Genomic DNA, 19,852 nt, shown 5'->3' with positions numbered 1-19,852 from the left:
GCATTATTTCACCTTTCCTCTTTGCCAAAGTAATGTTAAAGTGAAGTGAAGTGAAGTGAAGTCGCTCAGTCGTGTCCGACTCTTTGCGACCCCATGGACTGTAGCCTACCAGGCTCCTCTGTCCATGGAATTTTCCAGGCAAGAATACTGGAGTGGGTTGCCATTTCCTTCAAAGGCTTAGCTAAATAATTTATTATTCTTCTTATCTTTCCAGGCTGTTTAGTTTTGTATCCCTGTTGGTATATTATTAAAATCCCCATTTATAGTCCCTGTATGGCATTTTACCTTTGCAAATTACAAATATGGCATCCTCACTGTTATAGTTTTGTACTCCTGTGTTGCTTTATTTACTGATTGTGAATTGCAATATTTTTCCCATTCTGTAAGCTGTCTTTTTATTCTCTCAACGGTCTTTTTGAAATACTTAAGTTCTTAATTATGTTGAAGTCTAGCTTATAAGTTTTTTTTTATGGCTCATATTTTTAGTATTGTTTCTAAGAAATCTTTACCTAATCCAGTTTTTAGGATACATGTCTTTTCTTCAGATTTATTCCCAAGTATTTCATTTTAAAAAAATTGTTTAAAATGAACATTCTATTCTTGTGTCGCTTGAGGTTCATGTTATTAAAGAGAACTTTAGTGTCATATGTTAACATTATTATGGGATATTGTGATTATGGCCTTTAAGTTGTTTGGTAAATTGTTGTATATATACTATAGATATTTCTATCCATTAAGAAGAATGAAGTATATCTAAATATAGTTAAATGCAATAATGTCTAAGATAAGTTAAGTTGAAGAATAATACAAATAATATGATTTCATCTTTGCAAATAAAACAAACTGTATGGGTATGTGTTTATAAATTATGTATGTTTGTATTAATATATTGTTAGGATTATATGTATAGAAAAGGTCAGAAAAGATCTCTTTAAAATAGTGCCCCAATTATTACTACCTTTAACTTTCTGATAAAAATATAATGATCAAATTGAGAATATAAGTAATAATGACATACTTTCAAAATACTAAATAAAGTTACAGTAGAATATAACCTTTTAAATAGCCCGCTAATTTGCAGGTGCTGAAGAGACTGACAAATAAAATTCATATTCTTCTATACTTTAAAGATAAATATACCTATCATTATTCAAAATAATATGGTATGAAACTTCAGTCATTGGTAAGGGCCTATGTTGACATGGTGTTTCTTAGGCGTAATTCTTCCAAGACATCATCAGTTGCTATTTTAGCTTTTTGTAGGATAAAATTATATTTTCTAAGTTTTATTTGATTTTCTACTGTAAAATAGGTGTAAATACTGCAATGTGCACTCAAAATTTACTTATTTTTATAAAAAAAAGATTAGTTTTTTAAAGGAACATATTTTCAGTCCTTAAGAGTTTATTTTGTTTATTTTAGCTTAAGACAATAGAAACCCTATTGGGCAGTACAAGCAAAATTGGAGATGTGATTGTTCTTGGGATGATAACCCAGTTAAAAGAGGTAAGTGAAACTTGATAAGTATCCATCCTTTATTTTCAGCCTTCAAACTGATGAAATGTCAGTTAAATACAGCATTTTTACAGAGGGCACCGGAATGTATTCTTCATTGAAAGCATCTACTTCAGTTACCAAATAACTTTTTCATTTGCATTTGGTTTCCTGAGTAGACATCAGAAAGGAGTGTCTTAGACAAGCCACCAGTTTGCATAGCCTAAAATTAGTTCCCCAGTAATCTCTGGTTGACTTCTCAGTTTCTAAGCATTCAAAGATGCAGACCACATCCTGCTCCCTGGGAGATGCTGTTGGCTCTCTTAGGTGAAGGCACCTGGTGAGGTCCCTCTTGTGGCAGCCAGCAAGTGTCCCTGCTGCCATCTCTTGATCGGCAGTAGTCATTGTTTGATACCTCTGAGGACTCTGAGTCTCAATTAAATGATGGAAAAGCCTAGACTTGGAATTACTGATTTTTAAAAAAATCCATGGTACTCTCTACTATAGTCTATTGTCAAAATTGTCAGTATCTTAATTGTTTTGCCATAGTATTCATTTTTACATAAATGTGGACATATTTCTTTTAATTTTTTTTAGGGAAAATTTTTTCTGGAAGACCCTACAGGAACAATACAACTGGATCTTAGTAAAGCTATATCCTTCACTTTTATTTTTTTTTAATGTGTTAAATGAATTGGGGAAATTGATTATATATCATTTTCAAATTTACCTAATTGGGTACTTAGTGTAACTTCCATATGGTGATGTAGGAATCTAGAGACATAATCCTAACTAGAGACAAAAATGTTTAATTCCTCCTTATTTGCTGTATCCAGACAAATCACTGAAAAAGTTTATAACATGCTAAAAATGATCTATATTTTCAGTATTACATCTTAGAATCAGATATGAGGATATTTAAACCTAACATTTTTTAAGCTATAATCTATTCAGAGTTTTAAATGTGTAGTCTTTGAATGTCGGAGAAGGCAATGGCAACCCACTCCAGTACTCTTGCCTGGAAAATCCCATGGATGGAGGAGCCTGGTGGGCTGCAGTCCATGGGGTCGTTATGAGTCAGACACGACTGAGGGACTTCACTTTCACTTTTCACTTTCATGCTTTGGAGAAGGAAATGGCAACCCACTCCAGTGTTCTTGCCTGGAGAATCCCAGGGATGGGGGAGCCTGGTAGGCTGCCATCTATGGGATTGCAGAGTCAGACATGACTGGAGCGACTTAGCAGTAGCAGCAGCAGCAGCAGCAGCAGTCTTTGAATGTATTATTTGAAAGTCCTGTTGAACCCAAAATGTATATCGACTTTATCACCACCTCAAGCATAGAAATAGAATTATTTTCCTTAATTACTGTATACCAGTTTCATAGTGGTTTATACACAGAATCATGCTTTGTCTTAGCAGAGGGTAAGTTAGTATTTTTTTTTCCCTGTCCTCCTTATCATTCTACAGTAAAACCCTTTCTACACTGGTTAAAATACATTAACAGTGTAACTCAGGGGAATATTGATTATCAGAGCATACTTTTGAGATTATTTAACTCTCAGACTTCTAATGGGCACAGGGTTTCTTTCTGGGATGATGAAAATATTCTGAAATTAGTACTGATGGTTGTACAACTTGTGAATAGACTAAAAACTACTGAGGTATGCACTTTTATCTTTATTGATTTACTTATTTTTGGCTGCGCTGGGTCTTTGTTGCTATGCGTGGGCTTTCTCTAGTTGTGGCAAGTGGGGGATACTCTTTAGTTGTGAATCATGGGCTTCTCATTGCAGTGGCTTCTCCTGTTGCAGAGCATGGGCTCTAGGGTGTGCGGGCTTCAGTAGTTGCGGCTTCCAGGCTCTAGAGAGCAGGCTCAGTAGTTATGGCAAAGGAGCTTAGTTGTCCTGCAGCATGTGGGAATCTTGCCAGACCAGGGATCAAACCTGTGTTCCCTGCATTGCAAGGTGGCTTTGTAACCACTGGGCCACCAGGGAAGTTCTGAGGTGTACACTTTTAAAGGGTTGTATTACGTGTGAATTATATCTCAATGAGGTTAAAAGAAACAAAGATTGCACATAGAGTCATAAAATGAGACATTTTTATGTAGATGTAGAGAATGGACTTGTGGCTACAGGGGGAAAGGGGAGGGTGGGACCGATTGGGAGAGCAGGATTGAAATAGATCCCTGGTGGCTCAGAGGGTAAAGTGTCTGCCTGGAATGCAGGAGACTTCGGTTCGATCCCTGGGTCGGGAAGATCCCCTGGAGAAGGAAATGGCACCCCACTCCAGTACTCTTGCCTGGAGATTCCCATGGAGGGGGGAGCCTGGTAGGCTATAGTCCATGGGGTCGCAAAGAGTCGGACACGACTGAGCGACTTCACTTCACTTCACTTCACCATGTGTAAGATAGATAGCTGTAAGAAGCTCCTGTACAGCACAGGGAGCTCAGCTTGAAGCTCTGTGATGACCTAGAGAGGTGGGATGGAGGGGGAAGGAGGCTTAAGAGAGAGTGGATATATGCATACATTTAGCTGATTTACTCTGTTGTACACTTTGTTACATAATTATACTCCAATAAAAAATAAATGTTAAAAAAACACATTTTTATCTCTGTACCTTATCTGTCTGTACTCTAACATGTACTGTGAAATAAGAAAGGGAAAAGTTTTACTTCTAAATCTATTACAATTTCATGACTTTTTTTTAAATAGATCTGGGACTATCAGGAATTCTCTGGTGGTCCAGTGGTTAGCATTCGGCATGTTCACTTCCATGGTCCCAGGTTCCATCCCTGGTCAGGGAACTAAGATCTTGCAAGTCACATGGTGTGGCCAAAAATAAAAAACAAAAAAAGAACTGAGACTGTCTCTGAACCTGAAACTGTTTTGTAGCTCAGTGGGACTGGTGAATTCTGTAGTTAGTTGACCGGGGATTAAATGATGGCCTAGCATTACTGCTTTGTGTTCCACAGTTTTGTCTTTTCAAACAAGAAAACTGGACAAATGAAAGTGATTTGTTACTTATCTGTTTTTCAGGTTGGTTTGAAGATCAGGTGTTTCATGTCAATGCCTTTGGATTTCCACCCACTGAACCCTCTAGTACTACTAGGTATAAAAATGTTTGACTTAAACTCTATAGAAATTTTAGAATACTGGCAGTAATAAATCTAAGATAGTATATCACATGTCAATTATTACAAGTCCTCAGACTTTGTGTTAGAAGGTGAAGAGCAATGGAAAATGAGAGTTAAAAGACTGGACTTTATATAAAACTGAAAACTAGTGGGTTGACTCCAGACTGGTTGCAATTGCATCTTTGTATTTGACTTTCACTGGGAAAGATTTCTAATCCATTGGTCTTCTTTATCTACAGGACTGAGACAAGAGATAGGAAAACAGAAGAATATAATTCCCATGTTAATATAAAGTTCTTATTTTTGTATTTTACTGAGTGAAAGCTATAAGAGGCAAATTATATAGTTACTTAATATATGCAAAATCATTATAATATTAGAGGGGTTCCAAAAGGACTTTGTCTGAGAGGAGTGAATTCCCTGTCACTCAAGGAATTTGACAGAGGCTGAATAATGGTGTGAAAGCTGTAGCCGGTGGCCTGTGGGTTGAATGTAGTCTATAGACATTTCTTGTTTCCCCTTGGAGGTATTTAAGCATATTTTGAATTAGTGTCCAATATTTGAAAATTAGGAGATCTGAGTTATCTTGAATAATCAGCTCTGGCAGTACTTCGCACCTAAATTCTCACCTGGAACATCTTCAGTGATAGCTCACTTTGGGCAGGATAAATTTATGTACCCTTATTCACACCTAGTCAGCCTCAGCTGGTTGCTGCTTTGATATTTAGTATTAGCTTCCTGGAGCCTGTAGGCATCTGGGGTAATTAAAGTAGTTGCATTCTAATTCTGAGATTCCATGATGATGGTGATGATTTCAAGAAGTCTGATGATTAAGGTTTTAAATCCAGTCTGCTGTTATAAATCAGGCACCAAGGCCACATTTGCTGGCGGGGAGTCACTGGCAGGCAGCTTTTGCTGTGCATCTGCTTCCTGGTGAAGTAAATCCAGGGTAAAGTGCTGGTCATGCCACAGAGAATACAAGCCCGCATCAAGCCAGTTTACTTTTAAGTGAGTGCTTTTAGTGCTAGTTTGTGGCTAGGTTTACATCATGGTAGGGTTTCTTGGGGCTATATTGAAAGCATAATTGCTGTTGTCTTGGTGTTATAGTTTCATACAAGCCTCAAAATTACTCTTCCGAATGAGAGGTATAATCAAGGAAGCTGGCCTTGAGTGTTACCATTCGTTTAAGTTTAGCCAAGCATTCATCTTTGTAATGTCGCAAATAATCTTCTATTTAAATTGTCCCACTTTCTCTAAATTAAAGTACAGATTTGCTAGGATTCCATTGCCATGTTGCTCTCTTTCACTGGTACAAGACGTGACTTATGTTTTCTGGGCCTGATGTATTTGTTAAAGTTCCTAGAATTCCTAGATCATTTCTTGGGAAAACAGCCTTCCTCTTGCTCGTCTTTGTACCTTATATTCCATGAATCAAGGATGGAAGATGTTACTGACGCCTTTTTAAGCTTTAATTTCTCAAGAATCAGCTTAATAGGTATTTCTCTTTGTAGTATTCTGGTTTATGTTTGGGTATATAACTGAAATCATCTGTATCATCTTATTTCATTCCTCTGATAACTGCAAGATTGTAACCTAACACTGTCACCTGTTATTGGGATGGCCTCAGGCACATCACTTAACATTTCTAAACCTGAACCTTGCTTTCTCTTTTGTAAGATGAAGAAAATAGAATCTACCAAGATGAGGTTTTTTTTTTATAATTTAATATTACAGTCTGTCTGATAGCAGCACACATTTTCCTTAAGAGCAAGGTTCAGTATTCCCTAATGCAGTGTTTGCAGTGACTTTATAGGATATAATTACAGTGACTTAATAAGAATATACAGGTTCTATATCCACTTTTTTGGATGTTGAAAATGAATACATACTATACAATGCTTTGTAACCTGCTTCATCATTTAATAATATTCAGTCAACATTTTCCATTACCATGAAATTTTTTATTACATGATTTGTGACATTCAGCAATGTACTTTGAGCACATACTATATTGCCAGACTCTGGTAGGTGTTGGATTAGGGAGATAGACATTAAACGTCACCCAAATAATTTGCTGATCACAAATTTGATAAGTTCTATGAAAGAGAAGTACAGGGTCCTCCAAGTGTGTGTAATGGGGAAATCTGACTTCTGTTGGGATCCTCAAGGGACAGTTCTGTGGGACAGTATTCAACATTTAAACGGAGGACGGTAGGATGGCAGCCGGTGAAGGGTAGGTGGCAAGAGCAGTAGAGGCTGGGAGTGCAGAAGATCACTCCAGTTTCCATTTTGGGCAAGCTTTAGTGTGTCTTCCAGATTTTCACAATTCTGGGATGTAGATAAGTCTTTGTAGACATCCTTAAATTCTTAGATATCTAGAAGTGAAATTGCTTGGTCAAATGGCTAGCACTTTTTTGGGGATACTTTTATTAGTTATTATTCAAATTGAGTACCTATTTCTCCTACTTTCAACTATATAAGGAAATTATGATTTATTTTAATGTTTGCTTTAGTAAGTTTTAAAAGGTCCAGATATAGTTTACTTATCTTGCTTTGTTTACTGCCTCAGTGTTGCTTCCTTTCTCATTTTAGAATGTTTAAATCAACTTGTTTGCTTTTTAAGTGGTACAAATAATACATTTTCATGCTACAATTTACATTGATGGGAAAATAACCTCATTAGATAGACAGAAGCTTAATTTGTAGAATTAGCAGAAAAATATCTTCAACAGAATATAGGATAGAAGGTAATAATTGTGTTATAATTACCTAGGGCATACTATGGAAATACTAATTTTTTCGGAGGGCCTTCTAATACATCTGTGAAGACTTCTGCAAAACTAAAACAACTAGAGGATGAGAATAAAGATGCCATGTTTGTCTTTATATCTGATGTTTGGTTGGACCAAGTAGAAGTATTGGAAAAACTTCACATCATGTTTTCTGGTAGGTGTCATTTGTTTTTATTCTTTTTTATGAGAGCTCATGTCTTAAAACTAAATTCTTTTTAAAAAATGTATCTTTTTGAGTAGTCTGTTTTTGTTAAAAAAGTTGATTCAGAGGTGAAATATTTTAAATGAGTTCATCTTAAAGAGTTACATTTTTACATTTGAAAAATAACTGTATGTGTGTGTTCATGATAAATAAGAATTAGTCCTAAAACAGTACAAGAGTAGATAACAGCTTAGGCTTCGGAGTTTGACAGAACTGGGTTTAAACTGCAGCCTAATACTTTAGGCAGGTTAATCTCTCTCTCAGTTTAGAGGGATGTTGTGAGGATGAATCAAGCCGTTGCAGGGCCTGCCACAAAGTAAGTGCTCAATAAATGGGCACTATTATTACTGTTTTTATAATAAGTTGTTATTAAAATAAGGTATTGCTTTTAGACAGTAAGGTTTTATTATTAAAAACTCATGGCTAAAAAAAGAAAAAAGCTCATGGCTAAAAGATTTTAATGTGATTTCTAGACCAGAAAAGTGATGTTCATTTATTCTTTTCTTTTTAGGTTACTCACCAGCACCTCCAACCTGCTTTATTCTGTGTGGTAATTTTTCATCTGCACCTTATGGAAAAAATCAAGTTCAAGCTTTGAAAGGTATTGAGGATCTATTTAATAAGTGTTCCTACATTTATATAAACTAAGTTGATGAGAAATAATCTATATTAATTTAAATTTATTAATAATATGTAGAGTTGTATCTGATCAAATAAAATTTTATTTATGTATATCATATGCAAATTAAATTCAATATCCCTTTAAAATTTTAGATTCCCTAAAAACTTTGGCAGATATAATATGCGAATACCCAAATATTCATCAAAGGTAATGATTTCTATTGCTGTATTTTTTCATTTAAAGGGTTATTTGAGAAACAAAAATAAATCCTAATTTAAGAAATAAGTGGAAGAAAAATTTGAGAAAATTAGTATAGCTGGGAGATAAAATTATCCTTCTATCACAATAATATATGTTATATTCTAATAGAGATTTATATTGAAAAGTATTAATTGGAAGAGTGATAATTTCAACCATAATCCAAATTTCTTGATGACATTATTACTCTAAGGGTCTAGAACTATACTCTTCAAAAATGATAGTCACTGGCCACATGGATCTCTTTAAATTTAAAGCTATATCATTTAAAGGAATTCCCTGGTGGTCCAGTGGTTAGGACTCTGTGCTTTCACTGAGGAGGGGTCCAGGTTCGATTCCTGGTCAGGGAACTCAAAGAACCCTATAAACCTGGCAGTGTGGCCTAAAATTAAAAAACTGAAAAAAAAAAAAATTCAGTCACACTAGCCACAGTTCAAGTACTCAGTAATTAGGCAATACAGATCTAGAACACTTCCATCATTGCAAAAAAGATCTATTGGATGGTATCGGTCTAGAGACTTTTATTAGTTCATTTATTAAAATGTATAAAATTTAAAAATTTTATAATTTAATTAAAGGCAATAACTTGGTTTTAGACTATTGGGTAGCGGTATAATATTTTTAGAATTAATTATGTTGAATTTTGCTACAGTAGTCGTTTTGTGTTTGTACCTGGCCCAGAGGATCCTGGATTTGGTTCCATCTTACCAAGGTAAGTTTTATTCAGATATTTGCAACAGTAAAGAAAACTTTGTAAACTAAAAAATATATACTGTATCGTCTTAATTGTATTTATAGGCCACCATTTGCTGAAAGCATCACTAATGAATTCAGGCAAAGAGTACCATTTTCAGTTTTTACTACTAATCCTTGCAGGTAAATATTAGCATTTTGTATTGTGTTTTTTTTAACCTTTCATTTAAAAATTAACCTTTTTCTTAAAATTTGTCTCTGGATTTTGGTTGTCATGGGGTAAAAAGAAAATTTCTTTTTATTTTAGGTTTCTGAAAACTTTAACAATACTTTATTTAAATAATTCACTAACATTGAATTCAGAAACTTAATAATGGATGGAGATTTTATAATAGATATTCCGATTATACATCCTTTAAGAAAAGTTACAGTGGAAGAATGGAAGGATTACGCATTTACTCTATGTGCCACGGTGACCATAGGTTCTTACGGAGAGAATGCTTTCAGTCTTTGGTTCCCTCTCTTTTCTATCTACATTCACTCCTTCAGTGTCCAGTCCATGAGCTTTAAGTATCCTCTATGTATTGACAACTCCCACGTTGATATCTCCACCTCAAACCTTCTCCCTGACTCCAGATGCACATATTCAGTTACCTACACATCATCTCCCCGTGGATGTCTAATAAACAACTTCAAACCAAACTTCTAATCTTCTTCCCCCAGCAGCCCCACCCTGTCCTGCAGCTTTCCTCATTGTAGTTCTGAACACCTTTATCCTTCCATTCATTCAGGCCAATCTTCGGGGTTTCTCCTTACATGCAGGCTTTGAGGAAGTCCTTCAAAAATCTGAAGGAGGACTTCAAACATTTATATCCAGAATCTGGCCATTTCTCTATAGCTCCCCCTCTATGACCCTCTGCCATCTTCTCTACCCTTGGCTACTGTAATAGCCTCCTCACTGGTCTCTAGCTTCTCCTGCTCCTCTGTAGTCTGCCCTCAACCATGTCCGAGTGATCCTTTAAACCAGAAGGCGTATCACACTGCCCTTACGGATTCAGAAAGATGGATCCATAGTTTTATTTGGTAACAGCCCGTATCCTCTGCAATGGTAGTCATGGCCCTGCGTGAGCTGGCCCCGTTTCCTCTGTGATTTCTTCTCTTTTATTCCAGCCCTCCAGCCTCCTCTGCTCTGCCTGTTGCCTCTGCCTGCCTCTGCATGTCTGCATGACTCTCTCACTTTCTTCAACTCTGTGCTTAGATCAAATTTCATTATGAGTCCTACCTGTTCCAGTCCTCCTATTAAATATTCCAGCCTTTGACCTTCCTTTCCTGCAAATGATCCCTGTTAGTCTTTTTCTTTTTGCTTTACACTTAATCATCTCTCAACATACTATTAATTTCCATGTCTGTTGTTTATCGTCTCTGAACGCCCACCCCCAGTAGAATGAACTGCATCAGGGCTGGGGTCTTTTTGTTTTGTTCACTCATCCCTAAAATAATGCTAGACACATATAGAGAGCTCAATAAATTACTGTCAAATGCATGGATGAATAGATTATGGTTGAATTTGAAGTGGGAATGTATTATAAAACATCTTGCCTTTAAAATTATATTTTTTTTCTGTGGAAGTCACATTCAACTACCATTTTCATTTCAGAATTCAGTATTGTACACAAGAAATTATTGTCTTTCGTGAAGACTTAGTGAATAAAATGTGCAGAAACTGTGTCCGTTTTCCCAGTAGCAATTTGGATATTCCTAATCATGTAAGTTAAGGATTTTCTTTATTAAGGTATCTTACATGTGACTTTATATAAAGTTTTAAGTCACTTAATCACTTGCCCTTTTGTTTTTTGTTTATAGTTCAAAATAATTTCAACACACTTTTGTCTGTAAGGTAATTTTTGTTCCCTAAATCAGTGTTTCTCAGTTTTCTTATTGAGGTATCCCCTAATGGACAGAAGAAAGTCCAGAACAAGCAGGAAATTTATTTGGAGCTTCCCATTTTGCCTTTAGAACTCACAAATCTTACACTGTACTTATATATACTTAAAGAAAATGTGTTTTTAATCATGTTTATTAAATATTTCCTATGATATGCCCACATTAGGAAGATGTGGTGTTTATCAAGATTCCCTGACATACAGCTGTCAATCACTGGTTACATGTATCCACAATTGGAAGTATGGAAATAGATCATACACAGCATTTCTAGTATGTATTTTATAACCTTCAATGTGTATGTAGGTCAAGTATATATTCTTGCCATTACCCAAGCTGTGGAATTATTTTTAGATGAACAGAATTAGGAAATGAGTTTATTATACAGCTAAAAATATAACTGCTCCAAAATGACTCTTTGGGGAAGTAGCTTTTATAGTATTAAATGAAAACTCATAAATTTCTCCTAAAATACAGGATAATTTCATATCAGTGTTCCCAAAGCTCTGTGATTCAGTTTTCCCAAATGTTTCTCAAATTTTAAGTCTGGTAATCAGTATTTAATTTAAATTCTCTGTTGCTCTTTTAGCTTTTACAAATGCACTGAAGTTTGTTTTGTGTCGTTCTTTTGTAGTTTGTAAAGACTGTCTTATCCCAAGGACACCTGACTCCTCTCCCTCTCTATGTCTGCCCAGTGTATTGGGCGTATGACTATGCTCTGAGAGTGTACCCTGTGCCTGACCTACTTGTCATCGCAGACAAATATGATCCTTTTACTTTGACCAATACCGAATGCCTCTGCATAAACCCTGTAAGAATGTAGTTAACATTATGTATCATAATTTGTCAAGATTAGAGTGTTACTTCTTTAAAGTATATGTTGAATCAGTTACTGTCGGAGTAAAAACATACCATCAATGAAATAACGGAATTAATTTGGTATAAAGAGAAAGTTCTTAAACTTTCAGAAGAACATGTGACTATAAAGTAATGTGACTTAGTTGTTTTTTTTTTTTTTTTAAAGGCACCATTATAAATCCAAATGCGTATTTTCCCCTTCAAAGTAATTTGCCTTGGGGTTCCTTTCTGGAAATTACTTTCAGAGCATGTATCCTGTTCTCTGTGCACATATTAATGGTACTTGTCCATTGAGGGTGATTTTTTTTTTTTAAGAAATTGTCCAGGTCTCCAAAATCTAAGCCAGATGAATGTTGAATTTCTTACTGGGACACACTTTAATATTTCATTTTTATGTGGAACCTTGAAATGCTTCAGAATCCTGAAGTTGCTTCTGAATTTTTGTAAAAGTATAATTGACTTTTTGAACTTGGGGGTTAAATGCTGCATAAATGTTGCTATTTATATCAAGTATCTTCACTAGTGGTTTTTAATATGTATGTTTCCTTGATTCTTATGAGTTTTAGACTTTAACTTTTTGGCGTTTTTTTTTAATCTAGGTCACTTTTGGAAACATCATCCCTTACTGCTTTTCTCACACATTTATTTTGTGTCCAGCTTCTTCAACCACAGAATTATTGACATTTTGAACCAGATAATTCTGTTTTGGGCACTGTCCTGTTCATCTCAGGGTGTTTAGCAGCATCCCTGGCTTCCACCCACTAGATGCCAGTAGCAGCCCCCAGTTTTAACAATCGACAATGTCCTCAGGTATCTGCCAAATGTCTCTAGGGGACAGAACTGACCCTGGTTGGGAACTACTGCTATAAGGATGTGCACAATTGATTTGGTTTCATTGTTTTTGTAATTTGTGGCCTAATTTTTACAGAATCTTTATTTATATTTCAATATTCTTGTCATAATGAGGCTATTTCCTTATTTAAACTGAACTCTTTGTGTGTTCTCATAGTTAATGCTGCATTTGAAAACACTTTATTTCTGAATTTTTCTTTTCATCTTGTAAATGAGTAAACCACCATTTCCTACACCATCATCTTTTTTTTTTTTTTTTTTACATTATTTATACCTTGTGGACAAGCTCAAAACTTTTAAAAAATTTTATTTATTTTTGGCTGCACTGGTTCTTTGGTGCTACATGTGGGCTTTCTCTAGTTGTGGCGAATGGGGGCTACTCTCTAGTTGCAGTGCGTGGGCTTCTCATTGCAGTGGCTTCTCTTGTTGCAGAGCACGGGCTCTAGGGTGAGCGGGCTTCAGCAGCTGTGGCTACCAGGCTCTAGAGCACAGGCTCAGTAGTTGTGGTGCATGGTTCCCCTGCAGCATGTGGGATCTTCCAGGGGCAAGGATCGAACCCACGTCTCCTGCATTAGCAGGCAGATTCTTAACCGCTGGACCATGAGAGAAGTTCCTAAAACTTGGTTTTGACATTGTTTCATCCTTTCTTGCGGAGAAGGCAATGGCACCCCACTCCAGTACTCTTGCCTGGAAAATCCCATGGACAGAAGAGCCTGGTAGGCTGCAGTCCATGGGGTCACTAGGAGTCGGACACTACTGAGCGACTTCACTTTCACTTGCATGCATTGGAGAAGGAAATGGCAACCCACTCCAGTGTTCTTGCCTGGAGAATCCCAGGGACGGGGGAACCTGGTGGGCTGCCGTCTATGGGGTCGCACAGAGTCGGACACGACTGAAGTGATTTAGCAGCATCCTTTCTTGATACTTATTCCCATTAATGAATGCCTGCAATAGGCCACATATTGAGCTAGTGCCAGGGACACAAAGATTGAAAAGACAAGAGTCTGCTTTATTTAGAGTTTAGTAATGGACAGTTGTATATGTGACCCTGCTCTGTTGCTTTGAGGGGACCATGGTGGGGCATCAATCCCAGATTTTCACTGGGGAGAAGGGCAGGAAAGATTTCTTGAACATGATGTTTGAGTGTCTTATGTGCTTACTAAGCATCATTCAGTACTGCTTATTTCTTATACTTAAGTAGACCCACTCCTAAGCATTTCTGGCCACATTTTTTAGCATGACTGTTCTGGTCAACTTTACTTTTTCCTTCTATTGGAGATACTTTAATAATATTTTTTCTCTACAAAGAGCATGCAGAAATTTGTCTCATTACTTTATAGTCACATCTTGTACCTTCATCTTTAAGCCACGAGTAAGGAATTTGATTTTTTAAAATGGGGGTTCTTTTTTTAAAAGTTGAGTATTTTGAGTACTTATGGGCATTTTTCTCTCCAAAGGGCTCTTTTCCAAGAAGTGGATTTTCATTCAAAGTTTTTTATCCTTCCAATAAGGTAGTAGAAGATAGGTAAGTGTGCCTTCAGAAACAGCTGCCTCTTGGCATAATACTGCTAAAAATCAGATGTTCTGAAGGTGTGCTGAGTTTTTTTAAAATGACTACAGTAGCTCATTGGCAATGTTCTAGGCTGAACTTATTGTGTTCATGCTGTGTGACACGAATTGTATGTACTTGATGGCACATTTGTATGAGCTACACCAAGAACTGTTTTCTGTGGGAAACCTCAGATTGGCTGTGGGGCTGGGCTAGTTCTTTTACAGGCTGACTCATGATGAGGTTATTATTCCGAAAGGGCAGGCTTGCCTTCCACATGTGAAAGTCCCTCAGTCATGTCTGACTCTTTGAGACCCCATGGACTATAGAGTCCATGGAATCCTCCAGGCCAGAATACTGGAGGGTGTGGCCTTTCCCTTCTCCAGGGGATCTTCCAAACCCAGGGATCAATCCCAGGTCTTTCATATTGCAGGCGGATTCTTTACCAGCTGAGCCACTCAAAACCCTGGTAATCTGCCTTAAATTGGCAGGAAAGAATTGGTGTGGGGAGGTCCTGAGGAAAAAATAATTACCTGGTGGGTAGTAGTTTTCAGAGGGTGTCCTATAGACCACATGCATGAGAATCCTCTGAGGTCCATGTTACAAGTGTTAAATTACAAGATCCCATCCCAACCTTATTAAATGTCTCTCCAGTTGTAGCACCCAGAAATGTGCATTTTTAACAGTTCCCCTTAGATGCAGGCATCCTAACATGTGACTTCTCCATTAATCGTATGTTCTTTCTTTTGGTTAAGAACAGTAACCAAATACCCGCAGGTTCTCATTAGAGAATATAATCTTGACACTCAACCTTTTTTTACTTTTTGTAATTAACAAATTTATTTAAATAAAAGCACAAATACATGATAAAAATTTCAAACAATGCTTAAAAGTATAAAATAGAGAAAGAAAACATACCTCTACTTCCTAACCCTGAAATCATGATTAACAGTTTCTTATATATATTTCTTGAAAAAAATTTTTTGCATTATTTTTGCTGCTCAGTATTCACGGAGGAAAAAGTCTGTTCACTTTGGGACATACTAAATTTTATTATTGGATTCACTCATTTGACATGTATTTCTTACTATATTCCAGGTACAGCTTAGTTTTTGGAATATAACCAGGCAGATACTTATAAAAGTCACTGATATTCTAGCCTCTGTTCCATAAACTGAACATAATGCTTGACTTTAGTTAACAATGAATCCTTAAAGAAATTTTTTAAATTTGGAATGCTTTTAGGTAAGGGCAAACATTCTTACCCTCAACCACTCCCTGTTGTTGACAGCGATTTTGTGACCCCAGGATTAAGCTACTTCTGAAGCATATTTTGTCCATCTTTCAAAACAATCTTTGGCTGCACCATGCCAGCTTTCAGGATCTTAGTTCCCAAACCAGAGATCAAACCCATGACCTCGTCAGTGAACGTGCAGAGTCCTTACCACTGGACCACCAGGGAATTCTGTTTTGTCCACCTTTAGATTGACTTTTACTGAACTGAGTTTTGTTGTAAATTAACAGACATACGAAACTTATTCTGCTATGAAAACCAACAGTGAGCACTTTCAACAGGTCTCGGAACAAAAGAAATCTGTGCCTGTCCCAAGCAACTGTTCATTTTCATCTTGAGAAGACTATAAATCTGATAGACTCCCTTTGCTTTAGCTGCCAGGAGCACAGCCAAATGTGCAGTCCACTTCTATAGCAGCAGGAATTACTAGCATAAATGTTGGCTGTGGCTCTGGCCTCATCTTCTTTGATTTGTATTTTTCTCTTACCTGAATTTCCTTCTTTCCTTAACTTTTATCCTTTTATTATATCTATCTTAGCAAACCATTTAATATTCTAGAGATAGAAAAACCACAATAGGATTTAACTGATTTATTAATTATGATGGCACAGGACACTTCAGTTAAATTTCTTATAATGTTTCCTGAATGACATGCATTATTGTTTAGTGTTTTAAGTACTGTATACAGACTTCTATGAGAGTTCTTAACATGCTGTATGAGAAGTCACTTATGTGCCTGTCTCTCTTAAAGTTTCTAGCACAGGCCTTGACTTGCAGTTGATACTGACTATTGTTGACATAGTTGGTCCATTTATCATCTGTGGAGTCAGATACTAAAACCCTTGATCTAATTTCCAAACTATAATTTGGTAGTGATAATTTGAGGAATTTCTTCAGTGCTAGATCAAACAAGTTGATGTATGCTTTTTTCCTTTGTTTTGAGAGGAAAAATTTTTATGATACAGTGAAATAATTTTGTGAAATAACTAATTTAGTGAAATAACTTATATTTATAAATAACATTTAGTTCTCCCAAAAACAATTTTTTTCTTAGAATATTTGTGAAATCATATTTTAGAGTTAACACAGAAATGTAGCCAAAGTGGACTGAGGTTAACCCTGTTTCAACATGTGCTTTCAAATATAGTTGTTTTATTTAAAAACATAATGTTAGTAATGTACAGGAGAAACTCCCATTCTCACACAATAGTTGGTCAGAATAAAAATGGTAAAAAAAAAAAAAAAAAAAAAAACCTCTACAGAGGGCAATTGAACAAGATTTCTTAAGACCTCAACTGCATATACCATCTATTTCATTTCTAGGAATTTATCCTACAGGTATACTTGGGTTTATGCATAAAAGTAGGTACAGCTGTTTTTACTGTAGTTTTTATAACAGCAAAACAAATAGTTTAAATATATACCCATTTAAAAGTTATATTCTTGATTTGGGAAAATGGCATTGAAACATGTATAATATCATATATGAAACGAGTCGCCAGTCCAGGTTCGACGATACTGGATGCTTGGGGCTGGTGCACTGGGACGACCCAGAGGGATGGTACGGGGAAGGAGGAGGGAGGAGGGTTCAGGATGGGGAACACGTGTATACCTGTGGCAGATTCATGTTGATATATGGCAAAACCAATACAATATTGTAAAGTTAAAAAAAAAAAGTTATATTCTGATTTACATTAATTTCAAGTCATAAAGGATTAGTTAAAATTATAAATATATCGTGTATTTATTACTAATTGAAAAAAAGGCATAGAATAGTGTTCATGTATTCTACCACTTGTGTTTGTGTTTTTAAAGCATTTACACATGTATATGCGATTAGACAGTCCTTTATATATAATTAGACAGTCTTTGTAAGGATATAACTGTTGCTTCTAGAGAACAGAAATAGAGTGAGACAGACTTATTTTCCATTGTGTCTCCTTGGGAATTTGGAGCAATGTGCATGTATTGACCTATTTTTAAAATTAAAACTAGATATTAAGAAATGTATAACTTAGCTTTATAAGATGTTTAATTTTATGAATATTTTCTATTTTCAGCAAACTTCAAGGGTTTTGAGATTCTTAGACCATCTGAAGAAACAGAATTCATCAATCATCTGCTTATTTTATGTAATTTTGTTATTAAATTATAATAAAATTTTGGTAAACTTTAGAATGTCCTGTTTAAATTTCTATTTATAACATTTTTTTATAAATATGGTATACTTTACAAAGTTTCATAGGAAAAATATTTTCTGTATAATTGTAAGGAAAATATGAAAATGTGTAAAAATACATAATCTAAGTATATATTTGTATATAAAAATTTAAGTTTCATTATTTCTATACTAGTTATATGCTTGGATATGAATTTGAGCAAACTCCAGGAGATAGTGAAGGAGAAGGGAGCCTGGCGTGGGAGCCACTTAACAATTCACATGCTAATTGTTCACCATAAGAGTCTTAATGGTGTATTTAATAATTTCAAATTGTTTAAATTTCAAGTCATAGAATTTATTCTAATGATAGTGAAAACCATTGTTTCAGGATATCACTGTGATATTCATTACATTACCTTTTGGCACTGAAAATTTAAAAACATTGTCCCCATAGTTTTAAGAGGAGTAATACCTTTAAGAGGAGTAATACTCACTTTGAAGCAGCCCTGTTTTTCTATTTTGGGCATAACCACTCAACACCATCCCCTTATCTTTTAGTTTATGGCGGGAACTACAATGAGAGCCCAGAAATGAATGAGTGATACGACATTGTTAAAGGTACAAAGAGTGTTTCAAACGTAGGAATAATCTTAATATTATAGACAAGTTGAAATGGAAGACCCTTCTTTCAAAGAAACTTAGCTTTTGGGGGAAGAGATACTAATAAAAAAACTAAAATGACATTGAAGGAAATTCCTCAAGAAATTTAATCTGAATATTGTGATAAGTGAATTGCGGTTAAGGATGAAGTGGCAATTTGAGATATGGTTTGAGGATGGAAATTTTCAAAATATTAGAAAAGACCTGATGTTAAAACAGTAAGATTGAGCTTTAATCTCAAGAACAGCCTGGAAATTTTGATTAAAAGTGAAATCAAGGCATAATTCCAAAAGCTACTAGATTACTTGGGAAAATTTACAATCTAGGCCTTGAAAGTGGTACTGAAACAGACACTGCCAGATTGTTGGTCTAGTTTCAAGAACCATAGAGCTAAACATGAAAGATTTCTTTAGGAACATATTTAATGCCTAGAAATACAGGGTGCATTTAGGGGTTAGCAAGGTGAAGAAAGATGAAGCAGGGCAATTAACTATGAGCAGGTAAATTACCAGAATTATAATTATTTGAGTAAGACAAATGAGAACCAGTTAGTGGTGGACATTGACTGGAAATTAAAAGGAAGCATAGATCTGAAAAATGGGGTAGCAGATGAACAGTACTGCAGGAGCACCCAGAGCTAATACAGTGAGGACCAACAGAGAGGTGGTGCGCTCACCTGCTCGGTGTTTAATCAGCATGGCTGACCTCACCTCAGAAATCTGGGTCTAAAGCACCGTCATGTGACATTATGCTTTAAGAGGCCAGGTAGATCACACAAGAGGGGAGTGGGCTGAGATTTCTGTGCTATGGAAAAAGCCGACACTTGGTCTCAGTATGGGGAAAGCACAGGAACTGTATCTGATGAGGTAGGAGGAAAACCTGGATAGTGTCTTGTCACTGAGGTAATGCCAACATTATGTTAAATGTTGCTGAGGCTGTCAACAAAATGAGGACAGAAAAATGATCACTGAATTTAACTACCAATTAATAACTACCTCAGTCAATAAATATTCTATAATATCAATTTGAATGGCTGCTTAGAATCCCATTGTATGGCTCTACCCAAATCTGCTCAACCAACTGTTGAATTCTTAGATTCTTCCCAAACCTTTAGAATCATAATAGTGCCTTGAGCATGCTCTCAGAATTGGAATTTCTGCATTAAAAAAAGTATGCACATTCTAAAGGCTTTTGACATAGGTACCAAACTACTTTCTAGAAAAAATTTTAATATAAATTCTACCACCGCAAGGAAATAATTGTTTTGTTTTTAAAGAAAGCCTTTTCCATTTTTATAGGTGATATGTGGTATCTTATATTTGCATTTTTATTAACAGTCATG

General features: G+C 35.8%; 1 protein-coding gene and 1 non-coding gene across 3 annotated transcripts in view; both read left to right on the top strand.

The window, feature by feature from the left end:
* The window catches only part of POLE2 (DNA polymerase epsilon 2, accessory subunit), a 31,887-nt gene extending 14,023 nt beyond the window's left edge, over positions 1-17,864 (top strand). Inside the window, exons 7-19 of one of the 2 annotated variants that reach the window (XM_070796636.1) lie at positions 1,423-1,506; positions 2,092-2,148; positions 2,869-2,917; positions 4,531-4,603; positions 7,402-7,574; positions 8,134-8,223; positions 8,397-8,451; positions 9,158-9,214; positions 9,301-9,378; positions 10,853-10,961; positions 11,771-11,947; positions 14,304-14,371; positions 17,750-17,864. In XM_070796636.1, coding sequence (XP_070652737.1) covers positions 1,423-1,506; positions 2,092-2,148; positions 2,869-2,917; positions 4,531-4,603; positions 7,402-7,574; positions 8,134-8,223; positions 8,397-8,451; positions 9,158-9,214; positions 9,301-9,378; positions 10,853-10,961; positions 11,771-11,947; positions 14,304-14,371; positions 17,750-17,768 — 1,089 coding nt within the window. In that variant the 3' untranslated portion in view covers positions 17,769-17,864. Of the gene's footprint in view, positions 1-1,422; positions 1,507-2,091; positions 2,149-2,868; positions 2,918-4,530; positions 4,604-7,401; positions 7,575-8,133; positions 8,224-8,396; positions 8,452-9,154; positions 9,215-9,300; positions 9,379-10,852; positions 10,962-11,770; positions 11,948-14,303; positions 14,372-17,749 lie in introns of both variants that reach the window. The other variant, XM_019968630.2, reaches the window with a different exon arrangement.
* Positions 8,779-8,852, top strand: TRNAE-UUC (transfer RNA glutamic acid (anticodon UUC)). Its single transcript has one exon. It is a non-coding gene; the product is annotated as a tRNA-Glu (tRNA).
* Positions 17,865-19,852: the final 1,988 nt, after the last annotated feature.

The sequence above is a fragment of the Bos indicus genome, chromosome 10 (genome assembly GCF_029378745.1).
Source record: "Bos indicus isolate NIAB-ARS_2022 breed Sahiwal x Tharparkar chromosome 10, NIAB-ARS_B.indTharparkar_mat_pri_1.0, whole genome shotgun sequence".
In the NCBI taxonomy this organism is placed as follows: domain Eukaryota; kingdom Metazoa; phylum Chordata; class Mammalia; order Artiodactyla; family Bovidae; genus Bos; species Bos indicus.
This window is presented reverse-complemented; position numbering and strand designations above follow the sequence as displayed.